Here is a 24,295-nt window from a genome sequence, read left to right as displayed (position 1 = left end):
GAATGCAATTACTATGCATGACTGTTGTTAGTTATAGAGCAGCTGTGGAGAGTGAGGTGGGAAAATTTAACTCCCTGCCCCCCTGCCAGTAAAAATTGCCTCTCACAGGCTGCTATTTGCATTTGGAGGGAAGCCTCTCCAGTGGTGGTAACTGAGGCTTCTCTTGAAATGCAAATAGGAGCTTCTGAGAGGTTATTTTTACTGACAGGGGGACAAAGAAATTTCCCCACCCCACTCTCCACTCTTCTCCTCCTTGCCCTGGTCCCAAGGCTGCTCAAGCTTCCTACAACTGCCGTAGACACAACACAAATATGCCCATGCATTGCCTTCTTGTCATTGGCCCTGACCACTTTCTCACTTATCTCTTCTGTGTGCGTTGGAGGCATGTGGAGGGCAGAGAGGAAATTCCTGTTGCTCTGAAGTTTCTGCTCACCACTATGAGGTCTTCTGGACTGCAATACGTAGGTGGGTCCTGAGGGTTGCAAAGTGGAGCTGAGACCAGCACCCTGAGCCCTCAGCTAGGGGTTCAGCGAAGAGTTGTGAAACCTTTAAACAATAGTACTGTATGGTCTTTTAGATTCCTGCATTGCAGGAGGCTGGACTAGATGGCCCTCAGCGTCCCCTTCCAACTCTACAATTATATGATGCGGAACAAAAGATGCCAGAGGAAGACATTTACTGGGAGCGCATTTGGCAAATGAAACAGGCATGAAGGGAGCCTAAAGACACTTCACATGAATACAGATGTAAGAAGAGCCATACTGCCGCTAGTGGGCTTTTGTGACAGACATGGGCCTGTAAGCGGTCAGCGGTGATTGGTGTGGAGGGGCAGCTGTGCTCACCTGACCAAACTGAGAATTGCTAGCTGTAGTTACACCCAAAGGAAAAAAAACCACAATTCACTGGGTGTTTGCATGGCTGGAAGCTCCCAGTGTTTTCTGGGGAGGGAGGGAGGGAGAGAGGGGGGAGAGAGGGAGAAAGGGATAGAGAGAGAGTGAGAGGAGGAAGAGGAGGAGGAGGAAGAAAAGGAAGGCCAATGGTAAACAATATAGAATAAAAGTCTTCTTTGGTCATTATACTTTGCACTGGCAGATCAAGGAAGCCGTCAAGAGGTATCAAGGGGTCATTCCCAGCTACGGTTGTGCAAATTTGGAGCAAAGTCACAGATAAAATCTGAGATGCTCAGACAGGCGAGGGTCTTTGCATAGTTTCTCTTCCAATGCTATGTATTTTAGCGGAGCTCTCTCTTTGTGCCTGAGAAGGGAAGAAGAAGAAGAAGAAGAAGAAGATGAGGAAAATAGAGGCAAATCCTCTACGGTGCAGACATTTATGCTCTTTGGGATGTTGTGCCTGATTTAAAGCCTACTGCTTCAGAGCCATGCACCCATCTTCAAGGAGGGAGTTCTACAGGCCTGGGAGCCACCACAGAAAAGCCCCCGACCCTTGTGCCTGCCAGCAGCATAGAGCTAGCAGGCGGGCACACCTGCAGGGACTCTGAGGCAGACCTTAACCATTGGGCAGGTTCATACAACTCATCTATAAAAATCTGCTTGCTGTACCTGCTGAGGCGGAGCTCCAGGATGCGTATGCGGAACATGGCATCCGAGCAGTAGGTCAGGTAGGCATCCTCATCCTCTAGGGTCATGTTGAGCTGGTTCTGCTGGTACCACTGCTGCTTCTTCTGGAGCTCCTGAGTTTCCTGTGCAGGGAGAGAGAGGCAGGGAAAGGATTGTGGAGAGAGGGAAAGGAGGGGCATTGTACCAGGGCTTAGCAAGGGTCAGGCACTGGGCAGCTTAGGTCTGGAGGAGAAGGAGCTGGCTGTCAATCCATTTGGACCAAAAGCTGAGGTGTGGTCCATAACAAGCTGTGCTGGTTCGGTTGTTTCGGAAATTGTGGATTACGTACCTTTGCCTTTAAAAGTGAACCGAGTTGAATTTCTCTGCCCCAAAGAGGCAGTAAAAGCTCATCAGGCTTTGGCCCTCCCCCCTAGATAGCCAAAGGGTGGAGGAAAGAGGAGGCACCTTCTCAAAACGTGCTTGGATGAGGTTGGCCTTGTCAACGAGACGGTGCTTGAAATCGCTGAGGCAGTCCTCCTTCAGGCGCAAAGCCAGCCACTTGGTCATCTTCTCGATGCCACCAATCTGGATCAGGAAAGGCGCCAGGTAGTCCAGATCCTGCTCCACTTGCCGCTGGCGCTCCTCTTGCAGCTGGCGCTCCTGGAGGAGGGGATAAAAAGAGCGAGCCGGTGGCTACTACACTTGCTGCCACAATGGCTGTGCTTTGTCTCCACAGTTGGAGGCAGCAATGCTTCTGAACACCAGTTGCTGGAAACCACAGGGTGGGGAGAGGGCTCCTGTGCTTGAATCCTGCTTGCTGGTTTCCCACCTGGGTGGGAGACATCTGGGTGGCCACTGTGAGAACATGATGCTGGAGTAGATGGCCCACTGGCCTGACCCAGGAAGCTCTTTTATTTTCTTATGAGTCACAGCTACCCTGAGAACAGGACCTGGTTCAGTGGGGCCTTCTGTATGTTCAGTGGGGGCCTTTTGTATGTTCCATGTCAGGGGCCTGGGGGCAGAATTCAAGCATTCAGAGCTCTCTTTCTGGCCCTTGGATGCTCCACAAGCCACACCCCCCTCCCCGCCCTGCTCCACAACCACCTTGAGTGCTTTGGCCAGCTGGAACTGTCAGAATTGCTTGCCTGGGTTTGTGTGTGCAGAAACCTTTTACTTTTGCATGGCCGGAATGAGCCTAGCACAGTGGCATCCATTGCTCCACCCACTTTGGCCTCTGGCCCCACCCATCGCTAGCAGAGGGAGGGTTCCCTGGGAAGAGGGAATGCAGTGGTTAAGAATGCCAGACCAGGACCTTGGAGACCAGAGTTCAAACCCTCTCTTGGCCATGAAGCTCATTGGGCGACCTTGAACCAGTCACTGCCTCTCAGCCTAACCTACCTCACGGGATTGTTGTGAGAATAAAATGGGGAGAACTTTGTACACCACTTTGAGCTCCTTGTAGGGAAGGTGGGATATAAATGTAAAGAATGAATGAATAAATGTTCCTGAGTTTAAAGATGACCCTCATCACCTACCATTGCCTCTCGCTGTTCCTTGCTCTTCTCGTTCCTCTCAGTATCATAAATAGACACGGTCAACTTGCTGGCTGCTTCTTCTTCCTCTCGAATCCTCAGAATATCCAGGACCTTTGATGGGATAGAAATGTTAGCAATAACCTTGTTGCCAACACACCCCTTCGGCCAGTGCGTATAGCACACTCTGCGCATGAGAGATCGCTGGAGCTTAGAAATAAACAAAACAAAAGATCCACCACATCTGAAAAAGGAGAGTAGGTGGTTTTGTGTTTAGCGAATGTGATAGTTAATGGCACACATTATATTCTAGAATAGAGGCGGGGAGAGTCTTTTTCATCCTGAGGGCTACATTTCCTTCTAGGCAATCTTTTGAGGGCCATATGCCAGTGGTGAGCAGAGCAATGAACGCAATGTATTAAAAACCCAACTCTGCCTCCTCAAACTAGCAGCAGCTTTGCAGGGCCCCAGGCAGGGGTCTTTCCCAAATCTGCTCTGCAAGCTATTTTGCTTGTAGACAAAGCCTTTAGCCACTATTAAGCTATGACCCGCCTTCCACTCCTTTCCCATTACCTCCATCTCTGACTCCCACACCAGGTGCCGGGATTTCTTCTCGTCCTCTATCAGGTGCATCATCATTTCATACAGGTGGAACAGCTTCTTTTCCTTCTCCGTGGACCCTGCCTAAAGGCAAAGGAGCCTGTGAGGAAGGGGAGGAATGGCCAGCCCTTCCAAAACACATAAGACATCTTGGGTTTAAGGGAGGGTCACTCTCAGAGGTGTAGATGGCACACAGAATCACAGAACCACAGTGCTGGAAGAGACCCAATGCAACATCTGGCCCCCTGCCCCCACAATGCAGGAATCGCAGCTAATTTCAGAGTTATTTCTTTCATAAAATGTATAGACCACTTGACTGTAAACCTCCCCCCCCCCACCTCAAAACAGTGTAGGGTCACTCTTAGAGGCATTGAAGGCATATGATTCTGGCATTGCACATCAACTCGCTCATATGTCCAGGATCCTCAAAAAGGCAGCTTCACTGGTTTTGAAAGAGGATCAGACAATTTCCTGGTGACTTGTCCCTCCACTGTCGGAGGCAGTATGCCTCAGAATACCAGTTGTGAGACTCACAGGAGGGTGCTGTTGCACTAGGAGCTCTTTGCAGGCTTCCCTTTGGGGCGTCTGGTTCGCCACTGTAAGAACAGGATGCTAACGAGCTTAAAGTTAACCTAAAAGTTAGTCATTGATAAGCATACAAAAAAGGTCAGCCAGCGGCAGCATTAAAATATAATCCTATTACTACTTAGTTTTCCACAGTGCCCTTCCTTCAAGAAGCTGCAGTAGCTGTGGGGGACGGAGGGTCACCTTCATTTTCTCCCCACAACAACCCTGTAAGGCAGGATGGGCTGAGAAATGGTTGGCTGGCCCAAGCTCACTTGTAGGGCTTCATAACCCACCTGGGATTTCATAGCCCAGCTGGCAGCCATTGAACAGGCAATCTGCTACAGCACATGAGTTCAGCTGAGATACACCACTGAGATACACCACCAAACCACAGCTGGGCACTAAGAGCATAACCTTGCCAGGAGCCTCAAGCTCACACCTCCCCTCACACACTGTTTTCTTCTCTCTTCCTCTGCTTCCTGTTTTGAGAGAAACCTGAGATTGCCACACACATGTCCCAAGTTGCAAACCACGACCCTACCATGATTTCCAATCCTGATGTTCAGGGCGACCTATTTTCAGGACTCACTCTATTCCTGTGACTGTCACTTGTTTTGAACTGTTGTTAATATTGCATTTTAAATGGTTGAAACCTGCCCTGGGGTCTTCTGGTGAACAAGGGGTAAGAAATCAAAGTAATCATTATAATGATAGCAAACCATTGTTTCCCTTATTTGAATGCAACGCGAAACCATGGATTGCCTTGTATGAAGAAAGAGGGAGGGAATCACAGTGCATTAAGGGAAGGGGAGGAAGAAGTATGTGAGGACAAAGGCCAGCCCTGCTGTTAGGTATGGTGAGTGGTAGTCCATGTGGCTCTTACCCAGCTAATTAGCTGCCATATTTTTTAAAAAAGAAATCTGTTTAAATACATGTCCCCAAATGCACACACTGAAGTTAATTCTATGACAAAAACAAGACCAGGCCTTGAGGTTTATTGCCAGTGGCTTCCTTGCCAGCCACGACCCATTAAGTTCTCTGCCCCATCTCAGCTGCTTCTCTAGTTGCTCTCTGCAACAATCAGATCTCCCCATCTATTTTTTACCTGGTAGCTGATGCACATCTCAGGGGTCATGATGATCTTATTTCCCATGCTGTCCACATCTGCCCGCTTGTTGAAGTCCCTCTTTGAGGGGGTGATGTAGTTCTCCTTGCAGTGGTAGGTCAAGAAGATCTTCTCCTCCACTATCGAAAAGATGCGCTCTGCCACATCTTCGTCAGCTGGTTTTTGTGGGTTCCTGTGGAACCTCTCAGTGATTTTCTGGGAAGAACGTGTGGAGAGAAAAAGGGTGTCAGCCGGAATCAAACTCCTAGCCACCAAGTTAACAGGAGGGAGTGGGTGGGTGGGTGGAGGGAGAGAGAGCGAGGGAGAGGAGGAAATTCAAGTTTTTGGCACAGCAGCAGTTGGCGATGTTATGCCACACTGAGCTGGCTCTAGCATTAGAGTGAGTCAGTGGATGCTGGGAGCAATGGCAAAGAGATGGGAGGGCTAACCTGTGTGTAGTGGTGGCTGGTGCCCACTGGGACTGTTAGGGAAGAAGGAAGGAGGCCAACAGTAGGTGGCACCAGAGCCAATCAAGGGCTTCCTGATCTGCAGCTCTGTTTCTCGGGGGCACTGTGCTACCCCAGCTGTACTTGGAGCCCCCGTGCTCCACTTACCAGTATAGGTCGGGCATTGCTTTCAGTGATGGCCGCAGCGTTGCCTGGTTTCTTTATTCTTTTGCCAAACTCAGCGTGCCGGTAATACAGGAAATCCGACCGTCCTTCAAAATACTCCTCCATTTCATTGGGAGTTTCAACCCGTTTCTGAAGGCCATCCACCCGCGTCTCGCTATAAAACTCCATGGTGCGATCTGTCTCGGGGTCCATCGTCAAGTAGTCATGTGCTAGGAACCCAAAACAGAAGCCCAATAGGGTGAATTGCCAGGTAAAGAAGGTGTGTTATTTTTATTTATTTGATGTGTTACCTCTGCACTGTGAATTGACTGTCCCTCTGTTTCCCACGGAACAGTCCCAACATTCCCATTATGTTTTGTTTTCAAGCTACCAGCAGGCTGCATTGCTTCAATATCGTAACACTTGGAAGGTGGTGGACTCTTCCTTCATTGGAGAATTCTAAATAGAGGTTGGATGGCCATCTGTCAGGGGTTCTTGAGCTGTGATTCCTGCATTGTTGGTGGTTGGAAAAGATGGTCCTTGGGTTCCCTACCAACTCTACAGTTCTATGCATAATAAAATCTGCAATTAAGAGCCCAATTGAGAAGCAACAGATGATCTGATTAAAGGATGGGATGATTTTCTCCTACAGCCTAAAGGATAGCAGAGAGAAGACACCAGCAAAACACATCTGGGGATGGAGGGTCTTCTTGGTAGTGGCGCCCGCCCTGTGGAACACCCTCCCACCAGATGTCAAAGAAAAAAACTACCAGACTTTTAAGACATCTGAAGGCAGCCCTGTTTAGGGAAGCTTTTAATATCTGAAGGACTATTGTATTTTAATCTCTTGTTGGAAGCCACCCAGAGTGCCTGGGGAAACCCAGCCAGATAGGCGGGGTATAAATAAACAATTATTATAATTATTATAGCTCCACTGCAAATGCCCCATCTCAGTAACTCCCCAGGGCTACTGATGGGTAACCAGATCAGAGCCTCTGGGGGCATATCTTAACCGGCAAACACATTCATGATTATTGCAATTGGTGGGCTGAAGCATACACACTTTAACAGAAAGCAAGTTGAGAGAGTTTTGGATGGGGCAAAAGGGCCCCTCCACTGGCACAGCAGCACAACCGCTCTGGAAGCATAGCTCAGTTGCCAGTAAGAACATCAACAGATCCCACTGGATCAGGCCAACCGAGTCCACTGTGGCCAACCAGATGCCCCAATGGAAAGCCCATAAGCAGTATTCTAATACAAGAGCCCTCTCCCCTCCTGTGATTCTCAGCAACTGGTATTCAGCAGCATTGATGCCTCCAGCTGTGGAGCAGAGCATAGCAGTTCTTGCCAGTAGCAATTGATAGCCCTCTCCTCCATGAATTGTAATGCTCCTGCCAGTCACTTGCAGGGCCACACAAGCAGAGAAGCTGCGACCCTAGGCAGGCGCTTTGGATCTGCTGGTGAAGAGCCTTGCCAGCCGTGTGTGAGTCTACTCAGAGGACGGAGAAGGCTGTGAAAGTGCCTGCCTGGATCAGGACCTGGCAGAGAACCAAGGAAGCTGAGACTCAGGAATGAGATGCTGCTGGAGAAACAGCCCCAGACTTCAGTGCCTGAACCAGGACATTGAGAAAAGGCTTGGCTACCGTTGTTATTGTTATCATTCAAATTTGTATGGCACCCTATACCCGTAGATCTTAGGGCAGTTCACAACATAAAATTACAATACAAAAACACACACCTTTGAGGCCTTGCACATGTCCAGGCATGAAGAACTCCTTCGTCACTTCCGTTTTCTTATTCAGCTCTCTTGTATCCAACACGTCTTCCCGGTTCTTGTACCATTCCTTCACTTCCAGCACTTTGGTGCCTTAGGAGGAGAAGAGAACAATCCATGGCAATGGCGGCTTACATATGGGGTGGCCCTGGATGTTTTGCTGCTTGAGAAAGGCAGGATATAAGTGCAATAATAAATGAACCCCTCCACTCATTTGTGGACTATGCTAGAAGGGTGTTGGGAGCAATCAGACCTTGACTACAGTAAATGAGAACCCAATGAAGGATTGGTGTAAATGATTGTGTTGTGAAAACCAGCTTTCCCCAGCATGATGCCCTCCAGGTGGTGTTGGGCTGCAATTCCTATCAGCCCCATAAACTCAGGCAACTTTCGGCAATGCCAAGATGGTGGCTCAGTGGGTACAGCATCTGCTTTGCATGCAGATGTCCCCCAGCAGGTGCAATCGCTGGCAGCATCTCTAGGTGGGCTTGGGAGAGACCCCTGTCCAGAACCCCAGAGAGCTGGCTCACGGTCTGGATCTTCAAAGAGGGTGAGGCGGGTGACCAGTCCGTTGCTATTCAGATACGGCGCCCATTTCTCCAGCTTGGCGTTCTTGTACTGAATCACCTTCTTGCCTTGGGGACAACGTGTCTCGAATTCTAGGAGCAAGAAGACGAACAAAGATGACCATTGGCCATGGAGCATGCATTTTAATGGTACAAAATGCTCTGCAAATCATAAGAACAAGTAAGTATTTAAGAATTGGCACCTGAGCTCGTCTCCCTGCCTCCTTCTCTCACTTTCTCCTTGGATGTCATTTAGGTTGTAAGCCTGAAGGGGCAGGGACTGTCTAGTTTTAACTGACGGCCTGTAAACCACTCTGGGAGCCTTTTTGGGCTGAAAAGTGAGGCACAAATGCTCTAAATAAATAAACAAATCCCCATTTAAACTTCTCACTGGAATACACTATCTGTAGTGCTACATTAGGTGGTCCAAGAGCTGGTGTTAAAGTTTTGAAGTCTTTTAGTTCTGCCTGCATTACAGGGCCCCTTGGGGTTCCTTCCAACTCTGCAATTCTATAATTCTAATGTTCCATGCAAGGTGCTACACCTCAACAGTCAGCTGATCAACTTCCTTGGATTTCACATCTTCACTTGCTCACCAGAGACCAGCCTAGACATTGCTGTGGCTCCTCTCAGCCCCCTCACAGGGCCAGCCCAAGACATTCTGCTGCCTGAAGCAAAGATGGTGGCCCTCCCATTCCATGTACAGAAGCCAAATGGACAGGCAGCTGCGCCTGACTACAGTGCAAGCAGCTGTCTTTGGGGGGGGGAGAGGGGTGTCAGGCCATGGATATACACAGCTTCATCCTCCAATGTTTTGCTGCTGCTCCTCGGCCCCTTCATCTGCTGCCTGAAGTGCCTGCTGTACTCTGCCTGGTCTGAACCTTCTGTAGTCCTTTCATCCTTTGTTGCTTCCTGATCCCCAGCTGATCCTCCTGCTCTTTTCCTTCCCCAACCCATGAGCTCCCAACTGTTCACTGAGGCCAGCAGGACCTACAGAATCATAGAGCTGGAAGGAACCCCAAGATCTGTCTAACCCCTTGCAATGAAGGAATCACAACTAAAAAATCCCTGACAGGTGGCCATCCAACCTCTGTTTAAAAACATCCAAGGACCTTTGTCTTCTCTCAAGCTCTCTCAGCCTCAGGAATAATAGGGAGGAGGAAGAGGATAATACAATTTTGAATGGCCTCGCTCTTAAATTCTCCAGAAGCAATCCCTGAAGCACCGAGGAGCTGCATCAGTGATCTATACTTTGGCCACTCACAACACAGTCAAGGCGGTGATGGTGGGGAGAAGAATACCTCTTGGAGATATCTGGATCTGCTCCACCCAAGATGCAGGCATGTCAAAGCCCTTTGCTTCCTCTTCCTTCATCTATCAAGAAGACCCAGGAGAAGAAGCCATTAGGAGGCTGAATCCTGCTCTGCCCAAAACACCTACCCTCATATTCATCTGGGCAAACCCCATCTACTTTCTATGTCTGATATAGCAAGGAATCACTGTCTTGACTTGCCACTGAGTCAGCCAGCCTCTTCCTGATCTCCTGCATTGCTCTATTTGATCCTGTGCTGCTGAACACCAAACAATCTTTCAGGTTATCTTCTTTCCCCTTTGCCACCCACCTGCTGTCTGGTCCAACAAGGAAGGCAAGAACATTTCCTGGGATCAACCACAGCTATGTAGCATCACTTCAGGTCCAACCCGCCACCCCATTTACCAGGAGTGTAAGCTCTTGGAAACTGAGACGATGAAAGTTCAGTGATAATCTGAGTCCATGTCATGGGGACAACGAACTCACCAAGCCTGCTCTGAGGTAGGAGAAAGGATTGGGGGGTTGAGGGCATTCTTAGGATCTTTTGCTGCTCAAGTGACTTCTGATCCTATGTAAATAGCTGACATCATGTCAACAGACTACAGCTCCCATTAGCCCCAGTCAGCACAGTCCTGCTAACTAGAGTTGATGGTCTTTGTAGTCCAAAACATATGGAGGGTACCAGGTTGGGGAAGGCTGCTGGAAGGCATGAGCTCATCCTCAGGAAGAGCTAGTGCACAGCACAGAATCATCTGCCACTGAGGGGCAAGCAAGGAAGAAGGTGGGATGGCTCACCATGTCATCCACCTCGTCCTCCGCAAGGTCCTCTTCCTCCTCCATTTCTGGCAGTGACAGGAGGGGCTTGTCAGTGCCAAGCAACATGAATTCCCACCGCACGGGGTCCCCGAGGTCAAACTGGAGATCCTGGAAAAACAATCAGTTGCCAAAGGAATCAGATCTCAGGAACTTTGCAAGGGATGCTCTGAGTCCAGATCATTCAGAGACGCTGCCACTGTGCCCCCACCCTGTCCTCCATTTGCTCTTTTCCACCTCTTTCCCTTTCCTTCCCTGGAGGCTCCTTCACACATTGCGCCAAAGACAGGTATAATAAGCTGTCTCTATGCATGGACGCGTTCTGATTTGGGCAGCTCCGCTATCATGCTCACAGTTACGCAGACTGAACATTTGTTGAACGAATCACTGCAGGGGGGTGCAGCTCAATGGATTGTACAGTCATTGAATGTAATGTGTGAACACCCCTTCTGTTTTGCCAGGGTGGAAAGAGGGGGCAGCCACCTGTGTGTCATGGTTTAATTGCATTTGGTGGTGTTCACAACCCATGTTTTGGCCATCCATGATTTAGAATGGGAAGAGTGTGCCGAAGGCAGGACTATGTTGGAGAGGTATGTGCCTTGTGATGGATCCAAGGAGGGCTTCAGGAGCTACACATCCCATCATCTCCAACCACTGGTCTGCTGGCTGTGGCTGTTGGAGTCCAACAACATCTGGAGGGCCTGCAGGATTCCCCATCCCACTTCTCAACACTCCTAGACTGCTTGATAGCTTCCATTTGTCAGTGGTACCAAGCTTACATAGCCAACCACTACAAATCCAGATGCTATTGGACTACAACTCCCATCATCCTTGGCCATCACTTGTGTGGGCTGAGCCTGATGGGAGTTGTAGTCTAACAACGACTAGAGGGTATCATTCAGGCTAGATCTGGTGAAGGGAAACATTTCCCCTCTAGCCAGAAGGCAATTAATTGTTCCACACTCAGACCCAGCCAGTCATTCCGTTGGCTTACCCTACAGGCATTCCAACAGTCCTGCATATTGACCCAGTAATTCCGGTGGTTCCAGACACTCTCAATACCAAGGAAGTAATCGTCTGTGGTACTGTAGCTTTTCCCTGTAAAAGGGTCGATAAAGAAACTCTCTGGCACTTCACGCTTGCCTGAAAGAACCAGAACCCAGGCATGGACCCGGAGACCATACAGATTGTCTGGCGGGGGCTTCTCAGCTTCCTGCCACACAGAAACAAAGAAGAGCAATGACTATAATACAACTAAAAGCAATTGTACTTCCCCTTTGTACACATCACTGAGCCATGGTTTACTTTAATCATGGTTTGTTCAAGAGATGAAAAAACAAGCCATTGTTTGTTTCTCCAAAACCTGGTTTGTTTTCTAGCTGTTCTTGCTTTGTGCCACCGCAGTCTGATGAATGTTTGAGGTGGCCAAAGAAATCATCACAGCTGAACAAGGCTGTTGGGCTGTTGGGTAAACTTAGCCATGGTTTGTAAGTTGGCAAAAAAACCCATGGCTTCACATCATGGTTTGTTGTCAGAAAACTAACCATGGTTAGTTGGCTGGGCTGAGGTCAGATGCTCAGACAAACCATGCTGTCGCTAAATGAGGATTATGTCACTGAAGGCAATTTTGAGTAAGATCAAGTGAAGGGCAATCCTAATGAATGCACAAACGTGTGTGTGTGTGTGTGTGTAGAGTGATTTTTGCAAAAATGAAAACGTTTGGGGGGAACAATGTTTCAGCACCCAGGATTCTTCCCAGGGGGTGGATGTCCTTCTCCGCATCCAGGCTGTGTGCCTGCAGCAAGACAGAATTCTGCAAGCCTTGCTCACCAGTCTCTTTTCCTCTTCCTCCTTCCGCTTCTTCTCCAGAGCAGCCTGCACAATTGCCTCCTGCTTGGCTTCCTGGCGCAGCTCAAATTTGCTGCTTAAATCCCGGGGGGGCTTGATGGCGTACTTCTTGGGCTTCTGTTTTGTAGCCTCTACTGCGACCTGTAGTCATAAATCAAAAAGGAAGGTGTTCCAGTGGAGGCAAGTCCTTTCAGTTAAGTGGGATGCTGACCCTCTGTGCTGACCCTCCTCCTGGCCAGCCCCACACTCCTTGCCTTCTTACTACATTGAGTTCTGATGAAAGCACTTCCTCCTCCTCAGCAGAGCTGTCAACTTTTCCCTTTTCTTGTGAGGAATCCTATTCGGAATAAGGGAATTTCCCTTAAAAAAGGGGAAACATTGACAGCTATGCTCCTCAGTCTGTGTTGCCCTTACAGAACTCAGCAGGGAGGAGGATGGGGACAAGACCAGAATTAGTTGTCTCTGTCTATCATTGGCTCTGGCACTACCTACTGTTGGACTCCCTGCCTTCCCTCCTACCTGTGTCAATCACAGCAGCCTCCACTGAGCTGCTACATCATTCATTCATTCATTCATTCATTCATTCATTCATTTACACTGCCTTTCATCTGCCAGAATATTACAATCACATTCTGCCTACCCTCAGATTAAATGAACTGCCATTAAGCGGAGGGTGCCTGTATGCAGTTGGGCAAGGTTGTGTGTGTTTATTTGGGAGTCTCTGGCAGTGTGAAGAGTGTGGGCTTATTACAATTCATGAATGAGCCAGAGGTGGGGGTGGATAGGTATGGGACTTGCCATACTATGAGCAAAGATCTTGCTGTATAAGTCAATGTGGTATACTGGAAAGGAAATGTCTGACTTAGTCTGGAGAGACCTGGGTTTAAATCTTTGCTCACCTGGGCAACCCTGCCAGAATTGTTCAGCCTCGCCTACCTTGCAGGGCTGCTGGGAGGACAATGGAAGGAAGGACCATGTATGCTGCCATGAGTCCTTTGGAGGAAAGGCAGAGGTATGTTTAAAAGGGAAGCAGAAGAAGCAAGTAAGCAAGAAAGCAAGCAGATGCTTAGACTCCCAAGATGAAAATTGCTTCTCATCAGCTGATGTAGGAACCTATGGGACTAAAACGTTGGGGGAAGGGGTGGCCAACCCACCCCTGGAGAAATGAAACCCCTTCCACTCCATGAAGAGAAGGGTCCTTGCCCACAGAAGCTCCCAGAATTGCTCCAGTCAACAAAGATTGTAGGGGCAATCTTTTCCGGAAGATATTTGTATTTCGAGGAACTTAGTGATCTGACATGGTCATTTCTTCCTGCCTCTGTTTACTTCCCCTCTCTATCTCTTGGTTCTGTTCTTTGATGGCTGAGAACCTTTAATTTGTTGGAAGGAAGTGATAATGCAGGGTACATTCTGACCTTCTTAGGCCAGTGATAATGCAGGGTACATTCTGACCTTCTTAGGCCAGTGATAATGCAGGGTACATTCTGTTCGACATTGTTTGGAGGAATGTGTGGTATTGGAAGAGGAGGATAGCCAATTAATAATCTGCGCTAGCTAGTTGGGCAATGCATGTAAACTAACAAGTTAGCTATCAATAAATCGGATGGTTTTGGGGCATAGTTCTGAGAAGCTCATACATGGACTGATCGATTGCAGGTTCGTGCAACCTGAGGTTACCTGTGGGTCACCTCGCCACTTCTTGAGGGCTTCCCAGTGGCAGATTGAAGTGCTTGCTTGGTAATGTATATATTGCTTGCTGTTTAGAATAAAATCTTTAATCTTCTCGCTCACTTTTGTTTGTATTGCTTCTGAATCTCATTAAAAGAACCCCCTTGCATTTGGCAAGACACCAATATAAAAAAATTAGTCTAACTTTTTGGGATTCGGGTTGACTTAATGTTATTATGAGTATGATTTTGTGTGCTCTTACATGAACATTGATACACCATTCATTTGTTTATTTATTGATCTTTCTTAATTATGCCACAGTTAATACATAACATGCACACATGTAGTCTTTACATATTATTATATAATACACAATATTCAGTTTTTATACCTTTTCAAATAGGATCTTAGGCATTTCATAGTATAGCAAACGTACTGATGAAATGTGTAAGTAGCATGTGGTATTTATGCACGGTATATATTAAAGACCACGTGCAAATTACATGTTTCTATATAAGCATATAAATGTGGTATGATATCTTAGATATGCCTAAGAATATGCAGTTGAAATGCAGGGATGTATATGGATGATTAAATAAAATTTATAAATTTGAAAAAGAAATATAGAGAAGTAATCAACATATACACAAGAGACAGAGAGAAAATCTTTCTGATGCCCATTAAAATTATGCCTCTGCTGCCTCCTAGCGGCTCCTGTTGCCATCTGCTGGGAGAGTATCAGCAGAACAGTTAGCAAAGCTTTTTTGAGCCACGGCCAAGGAGTCAACTGATATTTGGCCCTTCAAATCCCACCCCCTGATCCTAATTAAAGCCCCTCACACACTGCTTGGCTCTGAAAACACCCACAGCTCTCACCTCTTCTGGTTTTTTCAAGAGTGGGCACACCTCCCTGGACTCATCCATCATGCATATTTCCCGGGTGGCATAGCCATTGACGCAGTAAGCATCATAACCTGCACCAATTAGCAGAGAGCACAGCAGGATGCTGAAGTCAAAGCAGTTCCCCCGCTGGTAGCGCAGGATCGTAGTCGGGGAGTACAGGTAACTGGGCTGTGTAGACAAAAGACCATGTTTTCAATGGAATAGCCCCCTGCATTATTCCTGCAGCCCAAATAGCCATGGAAAGGGTTAGGGACACAGGATGCATTATGTGTTCTTTTATATTCTGTTGGAAGCTGCCCAGAGTAGCTGGGGCATCCCAGTCAGATGCGCAGGTTACAAGCAACAAGTTGTTGTTGTTGTTGTTGTTGTTGGAAGCTGCCTTATACTGAACAGGAATGGGGAGAGTATCTTTTGGTTCACATTCAAAGCTGAATTTGTCAAATTCACACTTTCTGAAACAAAGTGAGAACCGAAACATAGATATCATTTGAAACTCTCTTCTTCAAATTTTTGAATGCAGCTTGCCAATCCTACAGTGACTCCCCAAAAATGCAATATACGAGGGGGAAAGTACGTTTAACAATGCATTGATTCATGAAAATAACATACAGAAACCCATTCTATCAGGAGATGTTGCTTTGCAAAAGTGAGCATGTGAGGCAAAACTGCATATGAAATGTGTTCATTGGGATAAATTCACGCTAAAATACTGGTGAATTTTCATGAGAATATTTTCAAAAATGCAAATTGCTGGAGAAATGTGGAGAACTGAATTTAAGACTGGAAGAAATGAGAAACAGAGAGAAACTGACAGATTCCTCCATTCCTCCTGCTACCTGGGGCTAATATAAGCTGGCAATGGGTTGTTGCATTGGAGGAAAGGATTAAACATTCCTTCTTTTTGCAACCTTGGTGAAAATCACCCACCCACACCATACCTGCTATTAATTTTCCAGAAGAAGCAGGTAGGGTTGTTAATGACACGCTTAGCATCCTGTCTGACTTGATCCCAAGTCAAAACCAGCATCCGGAATTGTTCTTTGCATTGCTCTGACCTTGAGAAATTCCTCAGCAGAACCCACACACCCTAGTGTTGTTGGCTAACATGGCCTAAAAGAATCTGAGTGAAGAAAATAATGCCAAAAGGCCCTGTTTCTTACCGGCGCTATAGGAGATGGAAGCGGCTCCATGGTGAGATAGTCTGCCACAAAGCGGGCACAGCCATCCCAGTTGTACAACTCTGAGTAAGGAAGCAGAGTTGGGCGCACAGTGGTGCTCACAAATTTCTGCAAGAAAAGAGCACCGGTTTGTGGATGTATCAGGGAAGGAGAAAAGTTGATCACAAGGAAGGAGTCTGGGCTTCAGCAGAGAGCAATACATTCCAACCCCACTCCCCGCAGAGGGCTACTTATGGCCCTGGAAGCACAGCTGTGTGGCTGCTTCTGCATATGTGAAAATCACAGCTTTCACTTAAAAAAAAGTTTCTATATTCTAGTCCTAAGCATGTTGATTTCAGTAAAATATATTCTCTTCGTTTGTGGTTGGTATGACAAACAACACACTCTGCAAAACAATTAAGCCATTTAAATAATAAATACATAAATCAATCATTTAAAAGCCAAAAAAAAAGAGGGGGGGGGACTAATTTGAGGAATTCCCCATTTGGATCAATAATTTCCAAATGACCATCTGGCAAAGCAAACATATACTCACCAACTGCTGTTTGGGATTTTCTCCGTTTGTGCAAATGATATGCAGATTATGCACAACCAGTTTCTGCTAGTGCAACTGTTGCACTATGTATTGCACAGAACTTTATTCTCTCTCACACACACATACCCACACACCCACACACCCACATAAAAAGTGAAAATTCATTTAATTTTAAATCTTACTATCACATCTTAATTTAATTTAGAAAATGTATTCATTATTCTAGTGAGCTACAGCTGAAATTCAAAGTAGAAATCCGAAGTAGGTTTCTACTATGCTATCTTAGATCATGGCTATACAATCTGTTGAAGGGAGATTCCAGCTGCTACAACACAATTCCCTGTTTGGCTTCCTGTATGATATATACACTATCAACAAAACATCTACTGAAGATGTACTAAAGGCCTGCAAGAAATTGGAAAAATCACTGATGCACAGTGGAAACAAAACATATTGATGGTGTGAACTTATAGCAGTAGCTCAAAGACTTCCAAAGTCTATGCTGCTACAAGTACAAAAACTCCTGGATAATGTGCCTTTATTTTCTGTTTCTGTAAGGATCCTTCTCACATTTCCAGTGTCAGTGGCGAGTGGTGAACACAATTTCTCAAAGCTGAAATTTATGAAAAACTTACATATGCTCAATAAGGCGGCAAAAGGGACTAATTGACTTAGCAGCTACTGATGTTCCCCCACTTACGTGCAATCGACTCGCACGTCACTGCATATATGCGCAGCGCCGGAAAACAATGAAATACCCTATTTTTCGCTCTATAAGATGCACCAGACCACAAGACGCACCTAGTTTTTGGAGGAGGAAAACAAGAAAAAAATATTCTGAATCTCAGAAGCCAGAACAGCAAGAGGGATCGCTGTGCAGTGAAAGCAACTATCCCTCTTTCTGTTCTGGCTTCTGGGATAGCTGTGCAGCCTGCATTCGCTCCATAAGACGCACATACATTTCCCCTTACTTTTTAGGAGGGAAAAAGTGAGTCTTATAGAGCAAAAAATACAGTACTTCAATTCAAACTTGGAAATGGTAGGAGAGACCTGGAGAGTCCTTGTGGCTTGCAAGGAGACCCTCCCCGGAGCCTGAAGAGGATGTCACTGTGGGCAGAGGAAGCCCCAAAGAGACTGGAGATGCAGCAGGGCTTTGTTTATGCTGCCCAGCCTCCCTGCCTAACAGCTGGTGTGGGGGTAGCACAGCAGTAGTAGCAGCTTACCTGTATGTCCTCCAGCATTTTGCCAGCTCCAGGGTTTCAATTCTAGTTGTGGATATTTTTGGACACAGTATTTTTGGTATAGATTGAAGAGAGTGGCAGAGAGGGCGTTTAAAGGGTGTATAGAGGGTGCTCCCCACTTTATACAATTTCACTTATGTATGTGTGGGGCTCAGAATGTAGCCCCCACATAAGTGGGGAGTCACCTGTATATCAAATGAACATGCCCAAGTATCAGCACTCGACCTGAAGGAATTGGTGACAAAATTTGCATAGGAAAAGGCATGTAAAGTAAGATTTTGACGTGCCTGAAACTGAGACTTTTAAGAGCCTTAAATTTTAACACCACAGTCTACAGCAGGGGTGCCCAAACTTTTTTCAAGGAGGGCCAGATTTGATGAAGTGAAGGGCCGTGAGGGCCAACCAAAGTTTTAGGATTGAAATTGTTGAGCTTTTTTTTTTAGGGTTGAAGTTGTTGAGGGGTTTTTTGAGGATTTTACCCCATAAACTGCCGAAGGGGCCGGATTAGGCCCCCGAAATGGACTTTGGACATGTCTGTGGTAGAGCCTTTGGCCAACAAGGGAATCAAAAGTGTGCTAAAGGTGGGAAAGGAGGTTGCAGAGGAGCTGAACGGATTACTTGCATCTGTCTTCAGAGCAGAAGACTCGCGAGTAATAAGGTGAAACAGGAGAGATGCGAGCCAGGAAGGGCGACAGAAGGGCCCGGCCGGGCGGCGACTCACCTCGCAGGCGGTGCGCCATCCCTTTGGCTCAGGCGAGGCGGCTGCGGCTGCTCAGCGATCTCCTTGCCCGTCTCCTCGTGAGGGAAACGCGGCGGCAGCGGCGGGGCGCCTCCGGCGGAGCAAGGCCGCTGGCCTGCCTCCCCCCCCCACCTTCCTCCTTTTCGCCGCGCCGCCTGCACCTCCGCTGCCTCCCGCTCTCGGCAGGCCCTCCCGGGCGTTGGGCTCTGAGGGCGAAGGCACCCCACTCCACCACGCCCATCTGCAGCATGGCCCCCGCCGCCACGCTCCCGCCAGCCGCCCTGGCCGCTTCGCCCGCCTCCTCCTTGGGCTCGAACCCCGGGTTGTCCCGGCTCCAGGCCTGCCTCGAGCAAGAAGAGAGCGGCGGCAACGGCGAGCAAGGAGGAGGAGAAGGAGAAGAAGTGGCGGCGATTCCGCCGCCGCTGCTGCCTGGCGGGTCCCGCAGCCGCCCCAGCTCCAGATGCTCCAGGCCGCCGAGAGGGCAAAGTCCCGCCATAGCCCCCCGAGCCTGGATGAAGGCCGCCGCCGCCTCAGAATTTTTCTCTCAGGCTGGCCGAGTAACGGCGCGGGAAGGGAGCGCCTTCGCTTTCTCCACCGTCCGCCTTCCAGCCCCCCATCCCCGCCCACAGCGCGCCGCCTCGCAGGGGGAAGCGGGCTGGCAGCTACACGGGCCACATGATGAGGTCTGGCGGGCCGGATTCGGCCCGCGGGCCTTGTGTTTGACACCCGTGGTCTACAGGATTATTCAAAATGATTTGCGTGCTACATTTTCTTTTGTATTTGAGAAAGACAATCAAAGATTGTTGTTTTAATTATTCTTGCAATTTAAAATAAATTTAGCAGCTTCAAGTTATGTCCTTTTCATTTTTTATACAAGACATACGTTTCTGAAAATTGAAGTGAGCAATCTTTGAGCCTGGGTGCAAGTAGTTAGCCTTGCTGAGGGTGCAAATTTGCCTGGCACCAGCACTAGGTATAGCACAAATATGTGCATATCTCCATTACAGTATTAAACTGGCTTATGAGTCCTTCTTCCTGGAGTACTGTAACTGGTGAAGGCGGGTGCTTGGGAAACTCACTACACTGCATTTCCCAGGACTCCTTGTGAGAACTCAAAATGTCTAAACAGAATTTTATTTTCTACACAGGGAGGATGTATGCAGAAACAATGCAAAGTAACCTTGTCCCAGATCTGGAAGGCCACCCAGTGAAGTATGTGGTAAGTGAAGGTAAGAGTCTGAGGCTGGTTCTGAAAAGAGCTTGTTAGCTAAGGCATGGTGAGCCTTACCTCATGCAAAACTCTGTCCATGTAATTGTAATTGTAAGCTGAGTAAAGCTCTTGGACCAATCCCAGCCCTTCCACTTACTTCCACACGGCATTCGTTTATAGGGTGGAGGAAGAGAGGCTCGCGGTCTGGGCAGAGATGCGCATACTGTTGGTGAAAATTGTCAGCCACCTGCAGCAGCATTTGCTCCTTGGGAGAGTTTGTCTTGTAGGACTCAGGTAGGTTGCTGGTGTCAACGGAACTCCAGTCAAATTCACTGTATGCAGAAGAACAAGTGGATAAATGGGCCATTTGTAGAGCAATGGGTTAGCACCATCCTTGCAGCATTCAATACAGTGGTACCTCGGGTTACAAACACCTCGGGTTACAAACGCTTAGGGTTACAGACTCTGCTAACCCAGAAGTAGTATCTCGGGTTAAGAACTTTACCTCACAATGAGAACAGAAATTGTGCGCCGGCGGCGTGGTGGCAGCAGGAGGCCCCATTAGCTAAAGTGGTACTTGAGGTTAAGAATGGTTTCAGGTTAAGAACAGGCCTCCAGAACGAATTAAGTTCGTAACCAGAGGTACCACTGTACAAGCAAGCTCCTTCTTTTAGGACAAAGGCAGGGAACATTTTTCAGCTCATGGGCCATGTTCCCTCCTGGGCAACTTTGGGGTGGGGTGGGGTGGGCAGGTGGGGTCGGCTCAAGAGTGAACATTTTTCCTTTCTACAGTACTCTAGTTTCACACACACTGGCACACCCCTCTCTATCCTTTCATCAGGCAAGCAAGAGGCATCATAGGAGTTCATAGAATCATAGAACTGCAGAGTTGGAAGGAACGCCAAGGGTCATCTAGTCCAACCCCGATGTGCAGGAACCATAGCTAAAGAATCCCTGACAGATGGCCATCAAACCTCCAAGAGAGTCCATTCTGCTGTTGAACTCTTACCCTCAGAAAAGTCTTCCTAACGTTTTGTTGGAATCTCCTTTCTCGCCACTTGAATCCACAGCTCAGGCCCCTGCCTCTAGAGCAGGAGTAGACAAGCTTGCTCCATCTTTCATGTGGCAGCCCTTCAGATAATTGAAGGTGGCTGTCATATCACCTCTTAGTCTCCTCTCCTCCAGGCTAAACACAGCCAGTTCCCTCAACTGTTCCCAAGTCCCTTAGTCATTCACCCACAAGGACACATCCCAGCCAGGCAAAATCACACAAGGAGGATGTGAAATAAGGCTGGTGAGAGGTGTGGGTGGAGAGGGTGTGTGGCCTGGAGTGAGTCCTAAGGGCCAGATAGTGAGAGGTTCCCCTCTCCTGCTTTAAGAACATAGGAAGCTGAATTACACTGTGCCAGACCACTGAACCATCTAGCTCAGTTACTGTCTACATATTCCAGTCCTACCCAACCTGGTGCCCTCCAGATGTTGCTGGACTACAACTCCCATCAGCCCCAGCCAAATGCCTGGGTATGATGGAAGTTGGAGTCCATCAACATTTGGAGGACCACAGGCTCCCCATCTGATTTAGAAGAATGCAAAATCTTTTGCTTTGGGCTGGGGTTTCTGTAGCAAAGACTAAGCCAGGAAGGTGTGGATGAAGCTGGTGTTTCCATGTTCACACAGAGATGGACTTTAAGACCCGCCTTACAATACAACTTCAGGAATATGGACTTGGATGTGGGACAGCTGCTTCTCTAGATCTTGAAGTTCATCGCTGAGCTGGAAAGAGGAGAGCTCTTCCTCCTCCTCCTCTCCTGATGAGACGTAGCTCCCCTCACTGCTCTCCATCCTGCTCCTAGAGGCTGCACACGTCGGCGTTTAGAAGACCTAGGGCAGTAATGAAGGGAAGTGTTTAAAAATAATTTACCTCTTGCATTATTACCAATATTATTTCTATTTATCTGCCACTTAATACAAAATGTCTGCAGGCCAACACGCTGGATCAAGAGGTTCTTAGTGCTGCTTTAGAGTCCAAGCCTAACCACGTCTAGTCAGAAGTCAATCCTATTGAATTGAGGATCAATGGGGTTAACACTGCAGTGAAATCCACAGGGCTTAACTTAGCCTTAGACAAGTCTTGCTGACTTGTCTGGACAAGTCCAACTTCATTTGGATTCCATCCAATGAGTGCAGCCCATTAAACTTGTCCTGTGTAAGACCCACTGAAGGACATCAGAGCTTCAGGCTGGCATGGCCTGATGGATGCTCTCTTTACCCAGGGCTATGTCATGGGTTCATCTAGCTCAGCATGTTCTGAACCAGGGGTCATCAAGGTGGCAGCTGTGGCAGTGGCGGAGCTTCGAGCTCCGGCGGGGGTGGGGTGGAGAGCAGGCAGGGGCATGACTGGTGCGAGTCCCGGGGTGTGGCATGCTGCCTGCAGGGGCGTGGCGTGTGTCCTGGGTACATGGCGTGCTGCCCACAGGGGCGTGGTGCGCATCTTGGGGATGTGGCACCCCACCGAGATCATGCCACCAGGGGCAGGGCACTCCCCCGCACCCCTGTTCCTCCACCAGTGAGCTGTGGCACACATACTCCCACAGAGGCCTTCTTTGGGTCCTCTGGCACACACTCCTGCTCAAACTGGGCTGGAAAGAAGCATTCTGATGTAGCCAATAGAAGAGATTACAGGGTGTGCTTGTGTGTGTGAGGTCCACAACAGTTTCTCTGGTCCACAAATGCGCTCCAAAAGGTTGGTGACATCTGCTGGAATCCTATACCTGCTTACCTAGGAATGAACCCAGTTGAAATTAATGGGACTTGCTTCTGAATAGACTTCATATGATTGCACTGTGAACTGTGTGAGCATGCACAGACACAGAGAGAGTGCATTTGTTATGAACATCTGCTGTGGTTGCTTTCATACATCCTTACAGTGCAACATGAGAAGATTGTCAGCAGAGATCAATGGAGTTTCTGCTTTACCTTGGTCCATTCAATTGTTTCAAACCATCATGAATTGCAGTGATGAGCTGGCCAGGATCAGAGAGGCTCCATCATGCATGGCCTACAATCGGGGAGAAGGGGGATGTTCCCCATATCCTTCCCCAAACATCCCTGGACAGATTGTGAAATGGAAATTCCACAGCCCTAAATTAGAAACTGAGTTGAAAAGACACTTTTTCAGCCCTGGAACTATGGGAATGCTGATCCCCCTGTCACCATTCTCCCAAAAAAAATTTCTTATTAGAGAGGCAATTCCAAGAATGTAAACAAAATGGGTAATGAGCAGAAGAGAAAGAAGGGCCGACAAGGGAAACTGCTCTCTGATTTTGTTTTTGTGCTCGGCACAGATAACCAAATGACAATAGGACCTTGTACATCCCCTTTACTTCCACTTGTTTTGGGGGAAAGAATGAGAATTATGCACACAGATAAATGCAAGGACATGTCAGTGTTTGTTCCTTCAACCAAGCCCTACCAAGACAGAAGGCCATCTGGATTGCCCCCTGAAATGCTTTGCGTGGGTAGGTGGAGGACATCTAGTATTGCTCAGAACTAAGCCAAAGAACTGGCAATGTGTGTTTTTTTAATGGCTGCAGAATTTATTTACTTGATTAACATGGTCTTGACAAAATAGAAGTTAACCAATAGCAAGATATTTGCTTGATGAACATTGATTATATAAAAGTTTGACAATTTAATAGAAATCAGCGTGAATTTAAACAAACAAAAAAAGTTTAAATACTGCCAGAAAATATAAAAAATATGTAACAGGCAAAGGAAAATGCTTTGTGCACAGACAACCATCATCTGACCAAGAATTGGTAATGTAGTGTGCGCTCTCTCTCTCTGTGTGTCTCTCTCACACACAAAGGCAGTTCATCCGTAATGTCACATAATGGTTTCTGATTTCATGACTGCGTCCCGCTTCAACCTCCTCTCCATCATACAAACCTAGATCCCAACTGAACACTCAGCATTTTGAAACCTGCCCCATTTAACTTTATTTCACCTCATTTTTATTTCAGATGATTTACCTTTCCAGGGTATACCCAGGGGCTCTGGGGAGCTGAGTTAGAAACAATGGCACAATCTTGGCCCAACGAAATACTGCTGGCCAGGTGGTTAAGATCGGAAGTGGTTTCATTTCAAGTCAGTTATCTGTTCTATCCACTGAGCAGCCATTAAACGATCTGCTCCACTGCTTTAGTGCTTTGTCCTGGCTGCCAAATGTAAATGACACTGGAAAAGCAGTTGAAGGGGAGCCCAGGAGAGGAGGTTTAGAGTGCGCATTACGCAAAGAATTCAAGCTAACATTCCCCCCCTCCACACACACACACCCCGGCCTCTTTGGGGAGCTAAGCCAGGGATAGAATATCTACCAAAACGTCCTGTTTGTGTAGATGAGCTTTTGTGCGCACACTTTCTTTCTCTTCCCTTTCTGAAGCTGCACACGCAGCAGCCGCACAGACCGGTCGCCCTTCCCACTTACTCACCTCGCCAGGTTCTCCTGGGTCTGTTGATTTCTGTCTCCATGGCAACC

General features: G+C 47.8%; 1 protein-coding gene across 3 annotated transcripts; it reads right to left on the bottom strand.

Annotated features, from left to right (window-relative positions):
• Window positions 1–659: 659 nt before the first annotated feature.
• Window positions 660–24,267, bottom strand: DRC7 (dynein regulatory complex subunit 7). Of its 3 annotated transcripts, none has more exons than XM_081203659.1 (18): window positions 24,249–24,267; window positions 21,461–21,639; window positions 19,916–20,090; window positions 16,016–16,141; window positions 14,829–15,023; window positions 12,267–12,425; window positions 11,431–11,649; window positions 10,419–10,547; window positions 9,613–9,685; window positions 8,276–8,404; window positions 7,710–7,838; window positions 5,975–6,201; window positions 5,361–5,576; window positions 3,662–3,772; window positions 3,092–3,202; window positions 2,022–2,216; window positions 1,560–1,699; window positions 660–1,254 (listed from the first exon to the last, which is right to left on the bottom strand). In XM_081203659.1, exons 2-18 carry the CDS (start codon window positions 21,598–21,600, stop codon window positions 1,161–1,163), a joined length of 2,568 nt encoding a protein of 855 aa, XP_081059785.1. In that variant the 5' UTR covers window positions 21,601–21,639; window positions 24,249–24,267; the 3' UTR covers window positions 660–1,160. The 3 variants fall into 3 exon arrangements, with proteins under 3 accessions (XP_081059785.1, XP_081059784.1, XP_081059786.1); XM_081203658.1 differs by lacking the exon at window positions 24,249–24,267 and adding an exon at window positions 24,135–24,246; XM_081203660.1 differs by lacking the exon at window positions 24,249–24,267 and adding an exon at window positions 24,174–24,192.
• Window positions 24,268–24,295: the final 28 nt, after the last annotated feature.

This window comes from Podarcis bocagei (assembly GCF_964188305.1).
Source record: "Podarcis bocagei genome assembly, chromosome: 7".
In the NCBI taxonomy this organism is placed as follows: Eukaryota; Metazoa; Chordata; class Lepidosauria; order Squamata; family Lacertidae; genus Podarcis; species Podarcis bocagei.
The sequence above is the reverse complement of the archived record's forward strand: the minus strand, read 5'-3'. Positions and strand labels throughout refer to the sequence as shown.